An 18,750-nucleotide genomic window follows, 5' to 3' on the forward strand; every position below is an offset into this window, starting at 1 on the left:
GATCAGATTTTGATGCATTCGTAATTCAAAAAACATAATTCAGCTATTATCATGTAGAAAGTAGTTTCAAACAATTCTTCTTTCTCCAATTGCTCTCCCTTGTCCCAGTATGTACGAGGCTTTTCAGCAGAATGCAGATCAACGGTTTTAATCTCTGAATTCAAGAAGCCTTTTGCAGATGTTGAATTCTACACATGTAAGTGATCCCACAGCAACCAACACATGTTCTGGAACAGCACTACACGTGTGTCCCAAAAGAGCCCACTGAAAATAAACAGCATCCAGCTACCAAAGCAGTTGTCCTCTGAAATTTAAAAGGTTCATTTGCAGCATTATGCTCTTATAGCCTAACAATTAGGTCTTCTTTTAAAATGCCAGTGGCTAGTTTCTTAACAAAATTTCATAATTTAGGGATAGAGAATATATGTATGAATTTGCACAATACATGTAATTTGTTGACTAAAATAAAGATTACTAATTTTTGACATTTATTTCACCTGAAGAATTCTTTCCTGGTGCTACATAATCTTCAATGTGTCCAAAACCCCAAACATAAAGAAAACATGACTCATAATCATGGCTCACATTATTACCTTTTTTTTCTAAAAAATCATGCTGCAGAACCTTATTTCAATTCATTCTCAGTATCACAACAATAGAATTTGCAGGAAGGGAAACCATGGTAACCAATTAAATGTGCTACAGCAGCTATCTACTCAAAAGAACATGCAGTACCATCACACTTCAACGCCTACCACTAGTACAATCTCTACCCATTTCCTCTTTATCCTCATCCTAGTTATTAAACAAGCTCTCCACCACAAAAGGCTACATTGCAAACCATGTCTTACTGTTACTGTCATTTGCTATAGGTCTTAACATTAAGCAGTGTACTACTTACTCTTTTGCCAATCTAAAAGCAGATCTAATAGCTCCAGAAGTGAGTTAGGAACTTTCATTCTTTTAATCTGTTTGGACCATTGAATCCACATTACAATGTATTTTAAATATTTTTATTCTAACAGAGACTTGCTGATATGTGTGGACACACATATATATCTATGATAGTTTTCTCCCTTTAGCAATTTTTTTTAAACCTCAAGATTGCAAAACATTTTCAGTGGCATTCTCTGATTAATTAATTAGTAAAGATTGGTGAATGCATCCATAATTAAGTACAGGCATTATATATAGTAAGGTGCTGATTTGCTGCTCTCAGTTGTGTTTATGCTTCATTCTCCTTTATATGGTATCTGAGCTGACACAATTTTACAGGCCTTCTTAGGCTCTAAACATCAATTTTCTTTGAAGGACAGCTCTGAATATTTAGTTAAACTTACACACTTAAAACAACATTTAAATTATCATTTTCTTTTTCTTTAAGAACATACTTCTACCTCTGTTACAAATTCTGAGAAATTTATTTTCTGAAAAAACCTTACCATCTTTTGTTTCAAATTTAGATTTAAAAGGTAGTCTGCCTTTAAAAAAGTCCTGATGCAAATTAATTGCACAATAATGGATGAAAGTAGGCAAAAATAGCTCATCATAAGACGAGCAAAATGCAGCTTGTTATGTAAGTGGAAAGCAGATTTTACAGTAAGTCAACAGCAACTTTAAAAACGGAAAAGTTTTTTTGGATAAGACTCACTTTCCCTATCTTGCTAAGAAAAAATATTAAAAATCTTCACTTTGAACTCAACTATTTCACAGTATTGCACAAAGAACAGTTGACCGCCTTGCTTAAGCTTGCAAAAAATATTCTTTTTCCTGTCCTATATTTGGTCATTTAAGTGGTGCTAGGCTATGTCTGTCGCTATTGCAGCTCAGGAACAAGATCTTTAAATCTACTAAAGCTAGTTCCATAAAAGTACCACAGCCTAATGCTTCATAGTGGTCAAATACTCATTTAGAAAGGTTTGGGGAACAAAGAACTAAAACGTGGCACAGTTCATCTTGAACAGGATGTGCAGTCCTGGCTGGTATGAATACTGAGATTTTGGACATCAGCTACAATAGCTGGTGGACTCAAATGTAACACTGAAAGTGTTCCATGATGATTTGAGGAAATGTCTGGCTTGGGTCCTCAGGACAAATCACAAAAAGCTTGTTCTTCTCCATTGCAGAAAAGATGACTGGAAACATTTCATTACAGAGACATCATACCTTGCCACAGGAAGGGATATGATCCTGTTTCACTAAACTGCTCTTCATGACTGGATGCACTGGGTTTTTCAGGATTCCCAGGCACGCTGACACAAACACAGGAAGAAGACATCTGCCAGAGCTGGACGTGCTGGGCCGTCTGTCTCACTGAATTGCCTGCCTCCCCAGCAGAACCATCGGCAGCTACAAGCCAGGAAACAAACCTGTCTCAGTCTCAACATCAGCTGCTCTACCCAGAGCTACCACAAGACTTTTATGTCTTGATGAACTGGGATTTCATGATGCAATCGCACTTCATAGGCAGTTTCCAATTTGCCCTAATCAGAACGGACAGGCCGTCAAAGACTGACACATCAGGCTACAAACAGTGAGAGAGAGATTGAGTAGAACACAGAAATACAGAGGGGACCAAGTACTTATGCCAAGAGTTGATGGTACCTTCAAGAATCTAAATTTTACTCAATTTTTTCCATTTTTTTTACCAAAATGTGCCTGAAAACCAATCAGAAAACAAGGATATTTCATTTTATGTTTGGTCACTATTGTTATTACAGAATTAGGGCACCTGTAGAGAATTGCTGTGTTAACTTAATAAAATTCTTTGAAACCTGTTCTGTGTCTGTTTTTCTATGTAACAGCTGACCAAGTTTTCTTTCCTCCCACAGCTTCCAAGGGGTAAAACAAAGGTAAAGAAGGAAAAGCAAAAATCATACCGAAGTGATCCTAAAGTTAGCATGACTGCTTAAGGGAGAGAGGGGCACTTAAACCTAGTATGAAAATATCAAATTGGTTCATACAGCTAGAAGAGAAAGGGTGAAATTAGAGACCCTGAACTCAATCGAAGCCTTCTGTTGAACTTGGAAAAGTTTTGCTCATACATACCATCCTACTGACAAGCTCTGTTTTTGGCCGTGGAAATTACATTCTTAAATTCCTGCTGGGATTATCTAAACTGCAGACAGGGCTATCTTTGCCATCTGGCAGTGTAGTGACCCAAACACAAGTGATGCTCTCAAAAACTGATAAAATTACATAAACTTATCATGGCAATCACAGCAAACTTCTCACAGTCAGGATGCACAGAGAGACTGCAGAAAGGACCTAGTCTTTAAAGAGAGGCTACAATTTCAGAAACACAGTCAGTGGGCATTTTGGCTAATGGTTGTATTCTGCATCTATAATTCCAGGAAAAGGAAAAATAGAAACTGAGCAAAACTCTCCCTCCAGTCAATGGAAATGCAGACTCCTGCTACACTTCCTAGTAGTGATTAAGAAGAAATCCTAGTGGTAAAATTCCAATGTGTGAAAGACACAGCACTGCAGTTCACAGAGTTCCACCTAAGGTATGAGAGTAAACACCCTCATCCATACACTTTGAAGGCCAACAGTGAGACAACAGAGCATTATCTGCTGTGGGCAGGAAAGCAGCCACCTAGACCCACTGCCTTTGATACGTGAGTTATTCAGCACTTCATAATGAAATGGCTGCAAGATGCTGCAGTTTCAGATTCTGATGTATTTTCCCAAACGCTGAATTTCATCAAAGTAAATCAACGATAACAACTTTGCTATCATTTGAAACCTTTTCCCGAGCTGATTACGAACAACTATCCATTCTTCTTTCTATTTGGGATAAAATTGATTTTATTGCTTTCAAAGGGGTTACAGCATCATCTTAGTCTATAGGCCCTGTGCCTTCTGCTCCATTAGAAGCAAGGGCCAGGAGCTCTGCCTTCAAGCCAGGTGTTACAACTGATTTCTTTTTAGCTTTAAAAGAATATTGCAAGAGCAGATGATGAAACTGAGTATTATTTTAACAAGAAATACCAAATTTACACTGTTAATGCAAGTCAGTGTAAATGTCAACACTGTTTCTCTTTGAAATCTTATTACTACAGAAACAAATATCTCATTAAAATACACTCTTTTTTCCCCTGAAAAACTAATTCATCATTTTTATTCCAAGACATTATTATTTTAATTATAATCTTATTTTACCCATATAAAACTTTCAGTAACTGCATCTTCTCCTTCAATGTTTTTCTGTCCCACTTAGATTTAAAACATTGCTAATGATCACTATCTCCCATCTGGGTACTTAGGTGTACAGCACAGGCCAAAATAACCTCCAATACTTTAAAAGCAATTAAGCTATTTAAAACTTACAACTATTTTTTATTTGACTTTTTTATTTATAGCTAATCCACTTGTCAGAACTTTGCAGAATGAAGAAGTAGATCTGCAAACGTTGGTAGCTAACAAGTGTTCAGGTGAAAAAGGCCTCCTGATTTGTTGCCATCCCATGGAGAGACCAGAGAGAACTAAGTCTTCTTCAGCAACAGCTACCTAGCCAGTACCCACACGGCAGACTAGTCAGGGGAACTCATGAGATGTCTTTTATTTCTTGATCACCTGCTCTCCCAACATCTGCATGGGGTCACATCTGTAACACAGTGGCAGAAGGGCAAAATGAAGCACCACCAGCAAAACCACAATTGCTGTTACCCTGATGGGGCAAACAATAAGGAGTGTTAGCACCTCAAGAAGGGACAGAGAAGGTTAAAGATACCAAATTTGTAACTAGGGTGAAAAAGTACAGTGATTAAAAAAAAATGAAAACAATCACAAGAGATTTTATGACCTGAGGTCAGCAACACAGTAAAATCTTCTGAATATTTTATAAATTTTAAAATGAAGTATTAATTACTGACCTTAATGCCAAAGTGTAGGTTCCAGGTTGCCTTTGGCTTTCACGAATGAGATAGCTTCCCTCTGCAACACTTAATAATTGGTCAGCTTCCTCCCTTGAGATCATCCCATGGAATCTAAGGAACAAACATTTTTTTGAAACACATGCCTCTTCTCTTTTAAATCACCTTTTGGTCTTCTTTAAAAAGCACCAACAAGAGTAATTAAAAAAGAAGCAAACATAAAAATGACTGATTTGTAGGAATCTACAGTTTAAATTAATCTCCCTTTCTGCCTGTATTTGAAGTCACTTTAAATGGTTTAGAAAGGCTTCTAGGAAAGAATATCTATGAAACAAGTATATTGTTTTTAAATCTGCATCTGTCAATTTAATATGTAGAAATAAATCTGCTCTCTCCTGCCGGCTTCACATGTTTTGTGCTAGTGGCATGCAATCAAACATTTTGAAGCATTCAAGGATATTTTATGCAATCCCTGAGATTTTAGCAAGTTGCCATAATCACAGTAATTGCTGATGTAATAACCCAGCAACACTACACATCTTCTACCAAAATAAACATAAATAAGATATACTTTGTTTCTCCACTCTAGATCTAACCATCTTTACATTAGCAACCTGAAAGAGAAGACACATGTAGACTGAACATACCAATATATGTTTGGGATCCAAATATCTTTTTTCCCTAAACAGAACACCTTTTTTGCAAAGCCAGCTGGAGAGGGAGGTAAAAAACCACAATCCTTTCAAAGTACAGAAACATATGTATGTTTTTCTCACTTAAAGTAGCACTCAGTGATATCCATATCCATCAGAAATTGCAGCTGTAATTTTAGGCAGGCAAAAGTGATGGCACTGTAATAATGATCTGATGGTATGACACACTGCTGTAAAACACACAGAAGAAACAAAGGGCACAGAGTAAACACTTGCCACCTTTTCTGTAACTATTATCAACCAATATGTCAGGATAAACCACTTTCAGAGATGTTTGCTACTTACTCTCTTCCATAATATTTGGGTCTGTTCTCTACCTAGAAGAAACAACAGAAATTGTAATGTTGCATAACAAGTGAAGCTATACAGTAAGTGGACTGTTTACAATATAGTATCAAAAATAGAAAGGGATATAATCTGAAAGTGCAGGCAAAAATCATCTACTGCAGAACTTCTCCTGCAATTAGAACATAGGGAAACCAAAGGGAGACCTTCAGAAAACATCACACTTGTGAATGGTTTAAAACGGAGTGAGAAAGGATGAGCCACTTGGACCATGTCATCCTCAGGACTGCATATACAAACTGATGGCATTCAATATTGCTCCTACAAAGTGCCAAAAAGGGGAAACGAGTTTGAATTTCATGCATGTAAGTGCATCACGCTGTTGAGTGCACTAGTGCAGTGAAACATCTACAAAACTCTTAAATGTATAGGTTACCTTCCATCACAGAGCTGTTGGTGCCACTGCTGAAATAAAGGCACTACTATACAGCCCCTCAGAGAGAGGGCAAATCATCAGGTGCCTAAGTCTTGTACTTCTCGACTTCATTAAACTGTGTGCTCTGCAATATCACCTAAAAGACTTCAAAAGCAGGTGTGCATGTGTTATGTAGTGTAACTCCACTTTGTCTGTGCTCTAGAGACCTTACAGTATAAATGCAAACAACATGCGGGGTGCCAGAGTATGATTTGCCTGATAATTATTTTAGATTAAGGAATGCGTCTGCATTTGTCCAGGAAGTCTAGAGCCAAGTGAGGAACAGCAGACCTCACAGAAATCAGCTAATAATCTAAACCACCAGATTATCCTTTTTTGCTAAATTTAAAAGAGGAAACCCTTTGGGGAGTAAAAGTCTACAGTTATACAACCTGAACTACAAAAGTATAAAACAATCCAGGTATGCTGAAACACAGAATGCCACTTTAGTTTCTTCTTTCCATGTTTTCAACAAAAAGCCTATTAATATTAGCACATCTTTCCAGTTATTTCAGTGGAGTATAAAGATATCAGATGTCCAAAACAACAAAAAACAACATGCATCCTGATGTATAGTCTAATAACAATTCTTCCACATTCCCAGCAAATAGAAAGCTATTGTAATAGTTCATCACTTTGGAAAAAACATTCCATCATTGGAAAGATTTATCATGTTCTAAAAGATTTCCTTTTCCTTTATAACAGAAAACAAGAGTTGACTGGTGTGATAGCTGTTTTCAAAGGGCCTGAAGAGACTGGATCATTTCAAGAAAGAAGAAAGGTCTTAGATACTTTTTGTTAAATGTAGGCTATTTCTTCAATAAGAAGGTATCAACATAAACAGAGAAAAAATGAAAGCATTTTATTGCTGTTGTTACAGAAACTTGAAACAATTCTTAACTAAAACCCTTATGCCAAAATACTAGTTTTAGGGCAGTTGTTAAAAGAAGAATCCTTGAATAAGATTTTGTTGTCTGTCTAGTGAGATTTTATATTTATCTCAGTGAATTTATAAGACAGTACTGGAAAATTTATATGAGCAAAACATTCCTTTTCGGAAACGGATTAGTAACTTGACAGGGCATCTTCAGAGTACTTGCAAATCCTAAGACAATTTATGATATACTCTGTGTGCAAACATTTGAAAATGTGAATGGGAAGATGACTGGAACAAAGCATCTGAAAAAACCTCCACAGGACTTTCAGGCATTTTTAACTGGGCTTGCAGTTCATTTGGTGGGTGATGAGTTAAAGAGGAAAATAACCACTTCTGTTAACACTCTGTCTCTACTGATCAGTTTTACCAACTTGCAAAAACTTCAGTATAAATGTCAATATGCAACACTTTTTGCTTGCATAAGACTCAGTGCAGCTGGAACCTCAATTCACTGAATTTTACTGCCTGTTAGTGTTTTTTTCATAAGTTTTTACATTTATGATAATATTAGGGGGTTTTCACATCTATAATAACATATGTTAAGACTTCAAGAAAATTCCATCAGAACTCAGCAGGGGCCTTCTAATTCACTCAGAATAACTGGGCTACATACCCAGTGCAGTTTGTGTACTCAGAAAACCACACAGACTGCCCATAAGCCAAATTTACCATGTAAGACAGTAAACACTGTTCTCAAGCTTTCTATAAAGCTTCTGACAGGTGTTGGTACACCAACTGTACCCCTTGCAACTTAGACACAGTGTTTGTTCTTACTTTAGGCATCCTTAACTGCACCAGAACCAGAAGCAACGTGCAACTTTCTTGGTCTTTTGTGTTTGCTTGGACTTCAAGAAGTTCCTGCCAGACTGTATGCTACAAAATTAATTCTACAAATTACAATCACAGGCACCCATGTATCTTCCCTTTGCACATGAGCACTGAGAGCCAAAACAGTTTAGCTCAGAAGCTTCATTAGTCTAACTTTCACAGTCCGTCATCCTTAAGTTAAGGAGACAAAACCAAAACATCTGGACTGGAACTAAACCCACCTAAGAAAGGAAATACATTTTTAAATAAGATGATAGCAAGAAATCGGTCCTATTAGCTAAAGCTGATAGCTGAAAATACAGTGTGTAATTATCCTCTGCAGAGTTTCTTTCTGATTTGGCAATATTTTTGGACCAAAGCATTGCTAAGTGTAAGGGCAGCCTTAGCTGCTTCTTTTTCTCTGTATCCAGGAAAGATCAGCTGAATGCTGCCTTTTGACTTCTCAGGACTTTTTTTTATGGGAAAAATTTCCTATTGCTGTTTGCTTGGCAAGGGTTTAAAAATTGCTTCTACCTAGGAAAAACAAAGGGGAAAAAAAGCATGAGATATTTGCTTTCAATGTGTTTATTTGTATATCACTAATGTAGAGGCCATGGGAAAAAATTAAGGTCTCCCTATGATACCTGCAAGAAACACAAAGGTCAACAAGATATCTACCATTGCTTAATTTCCCCTTTTTTTTTGAAATGGAGGTGTGAAGGCAATGAAACCAAATTTATGAACAGGCAAATCAGGCAGACTTGGCAAGTACCTTACAGTAGACATGCGTTTGGAAAGGAGCTTACCTACCATGAAATTTGGAAAGTCATCCTGATTGACTATCATGCTGATAAAGCCACCTTACAAACAGCTCTAAGAAGGCTGTGCATTATATATGCCCATCTATTCCGTGTTTCTTTACCATTTTCACAATACTACACAGAGATGCTGGTTAACAGGCTTGTTAACTATTAGCACTGAATTAGGATGAAGCCTCCTAAGAGGACAGAAAAGGCTAGTGATTTTAATTATCTCCACAATACGTATCCTTTCGTATAGTTATTTAAAATTTTTCGTGGAATGCTTTCATTCATTAATGCATTTCATTCATATAGCAGTCAAGGCTGTCTTAAATATGCCTGTACATGCACACATGTATGTAAGATTAGAAGCACAACAAATATGAATTTCATGGAGGAAATACAGTATTAATGGGACAAACAACATTATAATTTGCAGGCAAGCCTCATGCAGAAGTCAAATAACCTTAGAATGTTATGGAATCATCAACTTTAACCTCATGGAGTATTAACAGACTTGACTCTGCTACACCTTCACAATAAAAAATCCCAAATGAATGCAATGCTCTTTTTACTTCAGCATCTCTCCACTGATCTGTGTGTTGCTCTGATATGAAACTGGTGTAGCAGAGCAGAAACTTGAATTCTTTGTATTTGAGAAGCATTTCATGTTAAGTAGGTCATTCTGTTGAATACACCTCTCAGTATCAGCACTTGTACAATGTGTGCCTTTGCACGTGAAATAAAGGGCTGGGGGGTTTTTATGATGTGATTTCCAATTATTCTTTAACAAGAGCTTTTCCCCCTAATCATCACTCTTGCTTTTGTCAACAGGTGGATTACAAAAAGGCAAGAAGAGCAATTTATGTGCTAATACCTCACCAAACTACATATTGTTCATTCTTACTGACCTCTTTGATGTTCTCAAGACCAAAATTCTCTTCCTAATATTTATGAATTTGTTTATACGGCTGAATAATTCAACCACTTAGGAAAAGATTCTGCTCCCCATTGACTCATGCATGGCTGCTAATAGAAACCCAGCTGAGAAAGAACAGATCACAAAGCTCAACACAAGCAGGAGAGGCTGAGACCAGAGAGAAAGGTTAAACAAGTTACTGCTTGCTGAATATATTTTCACTTCAAATCAGCTCAGCTGCATAAATTGTTCAACACTTATAATGAAAAACTGTTATCTGCATTATAAAGAATTAATGCAGAAGTACGAAAATGCACACTGATAATGTATTCTTTCAATTTTACCTTTACTACTTAAAAATAAGCTTCCAATAACTATTTTTTATAAAAAAATAAACTAATTCTTCAATGATAAAATGTGTATTTAATAAGCTCTGTTCTGCAGCTGAATACCTGACTAATTCTTTCATAGTTTTGTGTTATTTACTTCAATTCTCACTAGCTTCAATTCTCACTAGATCTGCAGCTTTTATTTCTCAGTTTCTACAACAATGTTCACGGTACAGACACCAGTTTACTCAGCAGAGTTCAAGAAGCTATTTTAAAATAACACAGAATGTATCATTTTTCTGTTCACTCTGACACAGGGATAGTTTTACACTTACTTAAAGTTTGTCATATGTCATAATCTTGTTTTGGAATAAATTCATAGAAATATGACATTAGAGACACCAATGTGTTGCATTTCTTTCTCCAATCATGACAGGACTTAGCAGAGTGTTTTGACTGTTTGTGGTACTTTTGCAAATCCCCCATTGACTGTAACAGGCTAGAGGACACCACTCACCCATAGCAAATTTTCCTTCATAAATCAGTCCGACTTTTCAATTACTATCTCTATTACAGTTAATAAAACTTTCCAATTAACAGAATTTAAATTCAGTGAAAATGAGGATGACAAAGTTGTAGTAGTCACTGTGATTCGTATTTGAAGAAGCTTTACGCAGATGTTTTTATACTTGGCTGGCAAGTTTCTTGTTCTGTTCTAAAAAGAGGACAATTGTATCTGATCAATAGCTGAACAATTTCCATCACTCCAGAGGCAGGAAAAATTTTTAATTTTCAGATACTGAATACACATTTATGTCTCTGCTTATTTGACTGGATTAGCTAATAGTATTCTAAGAAATACTATGAAGAAGAACTTAGTATGAAATCTGCTAGTGAGGTCTTACCACTAGGGCAAAAGATCCCCAAGCCCTTTTCTGCAGTCAAACTAGCCTGGGATATAATGCCAACATTTCTTACTGAATATCCCAGACTACTTGATCAGTTTACAGTATCTCCCTGACTACAGAGTACATATACTTTGTGCAACCAAATAATTACAAAATAATTACAACTGTCATTGTATGATTTCCTTAACTGTGCTGGTACTTTCTATTATGGATTTGTTTGGGTTTTTTCCATTTCTTTGTTGGTTTTGTTTTTTTTCCTTTTAAAGAAATCAAAATATATACAAAAAATGAAGGTTCTAATTCTGTGGGAATTAAAACATTCACAGATGAGGTTCTCATAGCATCTAACTGAAGAAACAGAAAAATTTTCACCCCTCACCACAAGTCAGGCTACTTTATGAGCATTACACTTTCAGTCTGTCACTACAGGAGTAAACAAGAGCAGGACTCAGAGATAAGGCTCAGAAAAGAAAAGGCTACAGTGATCGTACGTGCGCAATGTCAGCACCTCAAGAAACAGGGTCAGAATGCTACCAAAAATCCCTTCAATGTTTTACAATATGCCTGTGTACCTATAACCACACACATACTACCAATTCTTCCACCAGTGAAATACTTCTGAGGAGAGGAAGGAAAAAGCAACTATGCAACAGCACTTTACAACAATAAGCACAATCCATTGGAGGCAAGGAATAAAATACTTTATCCTATCCAGGTGAGCACTCTGAATCATAAACCTGTATTGTAATACTAAGCTTTTACAAGACTTCAGACACTTTGTATATTAATGTAATGAAAATATGTACCATAGAGAACACTCAAAATAGAACAGAACCTTCTTAATAATGTTGCAATGGGAATAAAAAACTGGAAAAACTTCAATTTTTTCACAGCTTGGATCTTATCTTCTGTAGCTGTCTTTCCTTCAAATGTCCATCTGACCTTATTTGATGTACCTAAGGTACCTGCACAACAATTTTAACCAGAATACCTCTTCTTGGACGCTCATTAACAGTAGAAATCCTTGTCAAAACAAAAAATTTTGCTATCATTCTTGCAAAATTCATGTATTGTTCTTTCCTGTAGCTATATCTTGCTTAAGTGCAGTAAGTTATAGCTATACCTTTTTTCGAAACATCAAATTAACAGAGGAAAATGAGTGCTTCCATTAAACACAGTACTTCATTTCTGTTAAATCTCTACATTTTATTTTGAAAATTGCCAGACTACTTCATAGAATTATACTTGGACTTTTGAAAAAAGGACAGAAAATTGCCTGCTTAATTCTATCAAGAATTCCTCCTTGTGATCTAAACTATAAGCTATTAATGTTCCCTCCAGACAGTGCTACATCCCTCTGTATTTAACACTACATTGAAGCAAATAACATATCTCAAAGATTAATTTCCTTTCTCTTGGCACATGACAAAAATACTCAAGTTTTATTGCAGCAATGTAATAACTTCCAGTTATTCAGTAAGAGCTGTGTTTTGTAATACTGCCTAACATTTCAGCATTTTTGAAATTGAAATTAATGTTTCCCAGGTTCTTCACTGAAGCTGCAAGATGGATGTAGTTATGACTAAATCTTGCTGGCACCAATGTTTGGTGTCAGTTAAACCCTCCAACACCAGAACCCTGGAGAGGTGCTGCTCTGCTGAATGGCAGCTCAGGGCACAGTAGCAATGTGGGGTCTACCTCGACAGCTTATCCCATGAGCAGGTGCTTCCGTATCACTGTCTATTGAGGGGATCCCATTGTTACCACTTCAGTCCGTAAAATCTGTGGCTCTGCATAGCTCAGCTCCTGCTGTTAATGAGTCTGAAGTACTGTGACTCAAATAACAGCACCAGGGGAAGTTTTAGTCTTCCCTCTGCTGATTTATTTTACACACCTAGCAGTGATGTCTGTACGAACAGGTGCATAGTTCCCCTGTACAGCTCTGCTCTTGCTTCTGTGAATTTCTGATGCAAAAAGGAGGAGAAAAGGTGTGTTTCCATGTATCTAGGAATCGAAAAGTAGTAAATGATTCTCAGTAAATGATGATACACATCAAAATCCTTTAAATTTCATTTTTAGAAAAAATGGATTTCTGAGTATCAGCACCCCCAAGGCTACTCACTCTAATCACAGCACGAAGTGTCCCAAGGAGCCACTCTTTGGGCTGGACACAATTAAGTACAGACATGGAATTGCTGGACTGTATAAAACTGAACTCTGTGATACCTACCTCACGAGTGCAGGTTATTCTTCTAGGATGGGGAGCTTCCTGTTGTAACTGATATACTGGGAGGAAGCAGAAGTTAAATTCTAATTAATACAGAATCACTGTGTAAGGTAAGCATTTAACATTAAACACTGCTGTTTATATAAAGGAGACATTCTGCAAAGTCTAATGCAAGGATACCAAGGATATAAAAATTGACTAACAAGTGGTCAGAAAAAAAGAATGTTGCAAGCCAAAACAGGATACTGATTTTCTTTACAATCAATTGATCAAGTAATATGGAATAACTAGGTGAGACCTGACAAGTTTCCAACAAACAGATTAGAAAAAGAATCATAATAAACACAAATTAAAGTTCATTATATGCCAAATCAGGCAGCTGTCAGACTTTCTTCAGCAAGCAGATGGAGCCCAATCCTACTATGCTGGGCACACATCCAGTCACCTTCAATATGTCAAGACTTTACAAGAATCACTCAGAACTGTGTGGTATCAAACCCTCTGCCTTTGCCACTGCTCAGTGAGGACCCTTCTGAAGAAAGAGAAAGATAGCCTTTGCATTTGCAGATCTAAAGATCTGCAAAACATAACGAGTTGAGTAGCAGCATAAACTAGCTAAGGCCCAAATTATGACATACACTTACTTACATTTACATCTTCCCTCCTCCTTTTTCTCTATTTTTAAAATAAGCTCTATCAAGGCAGAACAGATTTTTGGAACCAGATGTAAATTTAATGCTACCAGTATGTGTGGACTTTTTAGTATAATACCAAAGGAATGACTTTCAACTTCCATCCCAACTGAATCTAGTTTGGCAAGCCACCTTCAAAATGAGGCTGTCAACACTAAGTTAGTATTTCAATAGTACATTATAACTGGCAAAATGGACATTTGGAATTGTAATCTTTCAAAATTAAATTATGCTTCAATCATTAGTACTAAAACCAAGGTCTAACAACACTTGCTATCACCTTCTTCACATAATAAGACCACACATTAATTCGACTGATACGATTTGACTTCATTACAATTCTCATTTGATCCCAAGTCTTTTCCACTGGCAAATGCTGTATTTATGTATCAAGCTACATGGGAATGGAGAAAATGGCAAGATGCCCAATGATCACAGAATCATAAGATAAACTGGAAAAAATACTCCCTTTGTTCCAAATAAAAAATCCTAATGGTTTTTCCTGTTGTTATTAAAATCAGTCATTTCCATACTGTACTGGTAATACGAAAATTATTTTTGCAAGTGATGAACAACACCGCATTGGTACATAAAACTGCAAGTATCATTTTAAGCATAGCATGAGCATTTACACTGCCAGCACAGAGATTCCCTAGCTTCCATTGTAAAAGTTGTATTTGATGGCACTGGACCTCGTCCATATGGAACTCTGAGAACTGCAGCACCAAGTTCAAAGGAAAAAAAAAATAAAATCAAAGAGCAAGTAAAGACTTTTCTGAATTTCAAAAAAGAGCAGTGGAGACCCACAGTCAGCATGCTCCACAGAAACTGGCTGAAAACTGTTTCCCACCTTACTTCAAGCCAGGATGAAAAGATTTTCTGAAAGGAAATTCTTTTTCACCAATGGCAATACCTTTCTTCTGTTCTAGTAAGAAGAACAGCAAGCTGACTAGCTAAGTTACAAAACAGGACTCCTATCCCTCCTCCTCTAATTGATGTATGCAATTCAGACTGTTCAACACCAGTTTCCTTGCTGTAGTTATTGCCAGGGAAGTCAAACAAGACATTCCTCTTCATCTGCCATGAGACAGAAACCTAATCAAACCTTGGGATTCAAAGCTTACTTCTGAACCACAGGAAGGTTCACCATGGCAGGCAGACCATGATGTTGTAGGAGAGTGGGTGCACACAAACCATACATGCAAACCATGTTGGAAAGTGGGTGCACATGCATTTGCACGTGCCCAGGCTTTCAGCTGCTGTCAAGCTGCCAATAAAGATCCGGTATTAGAGAGGTTGAACCTCCCTGTTATAGATTATGGCATGCAATAAACTGAACAAGGAAGCAGTGTTCCCTGAGTTCACAGAAGGTACAGAGCTCAAAAAATAATTGAATCTGCCCTCTTACACTTGCTGTCTTTCTAACCATGGTTCTCACCAAGCCTTTAATTCCACATCTCTAATTGAAAAGTCTCCCACAGCAGGATGGAAACCTTTTGAAATAACTGCATTTTCTCAAGTACTAAATCTCCTCAACCTTTAGAGAGCAAACATTTTCTTGATGTGAAATGTTGCTTGAGTAAAAATCCCTTTATCCAGCCTGAAGACACCAAGCTGAATATATACAAAGTAATGCAAATGTAAGTCTGACATCCCTAAACTGTTAACTGTGTTATACACACAAACATTCTGTTTTCAAAATCTGCTTTTCACAGAAGACTCTTCTGTCTTGCTGTGGTTCCTCAAGTCTCAAAATGCCTCACATTTTGGCTTTTCTGTCTATAAAGAACTAGAATTTAAAGGTGAGGCACTGTGGGAAGTTACGATGCTCTTTTACATTTTTCTCATGCTGTCTTTCATGTCACTAAACCTCCATTAGCACAGCCAAACAACAGGTCATTCCTTTACACGGAATTCCTTTGCATTTAAAAATGGCTGCTTGCTTTTTTGTGGGTGTGGTTTATTTGGTTTGGGTTTGTTTTTTGAAATGAAAACAGCAAGTTGTGAGGTTCCCAAGAGAGTGGCACTCTGCTCCCAGGGCAAGGCACCTGGACTGCTGCCCTGCACACCTGACTAAGGCAGCCTGCAAAGCCAGCTCCCCCTGGGCTAGGGCACACACACCAAGACCTGCAGAGCACAGGCAGGTTAGTAGCAAACCAGGCCCTTCTAGTCAGGGCTTCAAAAAACCGGCTTGTGATTTGTCACACCACGCCAAACAAATGCTCTCATTTTAATACATCAGCAAATTCCTGAGGAAAGCAGTTTATTTTGAGTTTTTTTAACCAGCTCAAGCTTAGCTGTAGTGATGCAAGGTACAAGATCACAGGAGCCCTAGGAGTTTGCAAGGATACAAAATTTAAGGCATGAATGGAGCTTATGTAAGCTCTGGTCTAGACAGACAAACTACTATAAGTGAGACCAACCAGGAGTGGGACAACTTATGTTAATAAGGGGCAGAGAATCTACTCCTCCAAATAATCTATGCTGACTTGTCCTGGGGGGTAGTTTGGCTGCACCTATCTCTAAACAGAAATGAACCCCTTTGAGGCTTCTTAAACTCACTTTCTGATGAAAAGAGAAATGAGCCTTTTAAAGAATCAAACTGAAACTTTTCCAGCTCTGACTTGGAAAAAAACTCCAAAACGCTGAGATACTTACAGTAAGATTTCCAAACAGGTGGTCTGTATTCATCAGTATCTGAAAGAAAACAAAAAATCTTGATGTTTTGTTGGAAACACTTCAACACAGAAATAACTGCAGAAGCCCTTGCAGAATTATTAAGATAATATGGCACTTAGGTTCTAAACTTCCTTTTTACTATTAGAGTATAGAACAACTTGTTAAGATTTCCCCCTTTTTACTTAAACTAAAAATGTGAAAAGGTATTTTCTTTATCCAGCTAGAACTGAAACTATAGAAACACATTTGAAAAATGGCAAACATGCAGATCAGAAGCCAACATACTGTGAGGAGGAAGGAGAATATATATTATTTTGCTATGTATATATCTATACATTCCATTTTAAACTACACCAGAAAGATTTTTTTCAATCTCAATTTAAATTCCAATAAATGAGTTTCCATGCAACTTATTCCTGCCATTAGGTTTTTCCTCTTCTGGATGGCAATTAACACTGCTAAAATAAAATCAGAGTATGCAAGGACTGCAAAATATTTTGGAAAAAAGGAGGTTGTTTTTTTTTTAAACTGACTACAAGCTCTTTTTGGAAGTAATGAGTAAATATTAAAAGTACCAACATATTTCTAATCCCAAATTTTAATTCTCAAATCAATTTTTTAAGAAATAAAATCCCAACATCTTCTAAGTTCTGTCGCTCTTATGACTTGCTTTACAACTGATCTGACATTTTGAGCTCAGGGCTATGTTGCAAACTTCGACTCTGATCCACTGTTTTACTGCTCTGACCAGCTTCAGTTCTGATGCCACAAATCACCGAGGCTTTCTGCAAGATGCTGTGCTTATCTGCCTTGGAGCTCATGAGAGTTTTTCCATCCTCATCACACCACAGGGTCACAAGCTGAGCCACCCACACAGCCAGCATTGCTGTCTGAGGCCACTTCCGACTGCAGTGTTCCTGCCTTAGCTCTGTTTGCAATTGTCTGCTCACTGGAACTACCTGCTGCATCCAACAAAACACGAATTTCTAGCTTTTATTGTAAGGTTACATAAAGATCAAGCAATCTGGGAAACTGTTGCTTGACTTTTGGCCTGAGTGGCATCTCCACTTGAGAGTCCTTAAGGCCACCAAAATTGAGCCTGAAGCTGGGAAAGGATTTTGCTTTGCTTCCCCTTAGAGTACACAATCTGTCTTCAGATACTTGCTGTAGTCCATCTCTCACACATAGACTCATGTCAAAAATCTCTAAAATACAGCTTAGTGGAATGAGATATTTTCCAGTTTAATTGGCACAGACTTTGCCAGACCCTCCCAAAACACTCTCTGCCCTAACTGCACTGCAATTTTGTTCAATTTTTTACCCTGTATTTTAGCTCTACACATGAAGAGGGTGCAGTCCTTGCAGACCACCTCGGTGGCAGTGGGTTTTATAAATACAATTCATTATGACTTTATTATTAAGGCAGCACTCAGTTAAACTGCCATCCCCCTGAATATGATGGGGTTTGATCTTTGGAAGGTCCTGCAGATGCTCTACCACATCCTGCAGATCAGCAAGAACACCTTGAATCTGCAGAGAGACCTTAAGCAGCTTGTGCTTCACTGTGGCAGTAAAAGCAAATCAGCAGCAACAGATGCAGCCAGGGTTATTCATTCCTGCTTTGATACCTTTAATTAAGGCAGTGCAAGTCGATTCATTCCAGAAGCATTGTAACATGATCCCTTAGCAATGCAATGTCACATGGAAAAGGGGCCAAAATTGTAAGTAAAAAGCATTACTTTAGTCCCAGAAGACAACTCTTCTACTACCTGAATTTGCTTTTGATATACTCTGGGTTCTGGCAATATATGCACTAGTTGAATTTACAAATAAATAATTTAAGTAAAGGACAACACACACTGTATTTTTAAAATATGAGCTGACTGTTACGAAAATACAAACATCTTGGCAGTCTAATCTTGCTCACACTCAAGCCATGCAATTGTTACAACTAAGGGCAGTATGGTTATAAAGCTAAAAAGCGACAATATTTGTGCCAAACAAAATACCTCAAACCTTGTTAAAGTCAGGCAAGAACAGCAGTTACTTTCATACAACAAATATCTAACATTCAGAAATGGGAAGGAATGATTTATGTTACG

At 37.2% G+C, this 18,750-nt stretch overlaps 1 protein-coding gene and 1 long non-coding RNA gene across 2 annotated transcripts in view; both read right to left on the reverse strand.

Moving 5' to 3' along the window:
* The window catches only part of CHN1 (chimerin 1), a 64,335-nt gene extending 58,430 nt beyond the window's left edge, over positions 1–5,905 (reverse strand). The window contains exons 1-3 of the mRNA XM_042040458.1: positions 5,876–5,905; positions 5,654–5,760; positions 4,878–4,991 (exon numbers count right to left, since the gene is read on the reverse strand). Of these exons, the coding sequence (XP_041896392.1) occupies positions 4,878–4,991; positions 5,654–5,685 (146 nt within the window). The 5' untranslated portion in view covers positions 5,686–5,760; positions 5,876–5,905. The remainder of the gene's footprint in view (positions 1–4,877; positions 4,992–5,653; positions 5,761–5,875) is intronic.
* Positions 5,906–8,799: 2,894 nt separating this feature from the next.
* LOC121670362 lies at positions 8,800–16,663 on the reverse strand. Its single transcript, XR_006018130.1, has 3 exons — positions 16,628–16,663; positions 13,281–13,336; positions 8,800–13,054 (listed from the first exon to the last, which is right to left on the reverse strand). It is a non-coding gene; the product is annotated as an uncharacterized LOC121670362 (long non-coding RNA).
* Between the last annotated feature and the right edge of the window lie 2,087 nt (positions 16,664–18,750).

Source organism: Corvus kubaryi, unplaced genomic scaffold, assembly GCF_017639235.1.
Source record: "Corvus kubaryi isolate FWS band 111438036 unplaced genomic scaffold, C.kubaryi_AGA036_p1.0 37396, whole genome shotgun sequence".
Taxonomy (NCBI): Eukaryota; Metazoa; Chordata; class Aves; order Passeriformes; family Corvidae; genus Corvus; species Corvus kubaryi.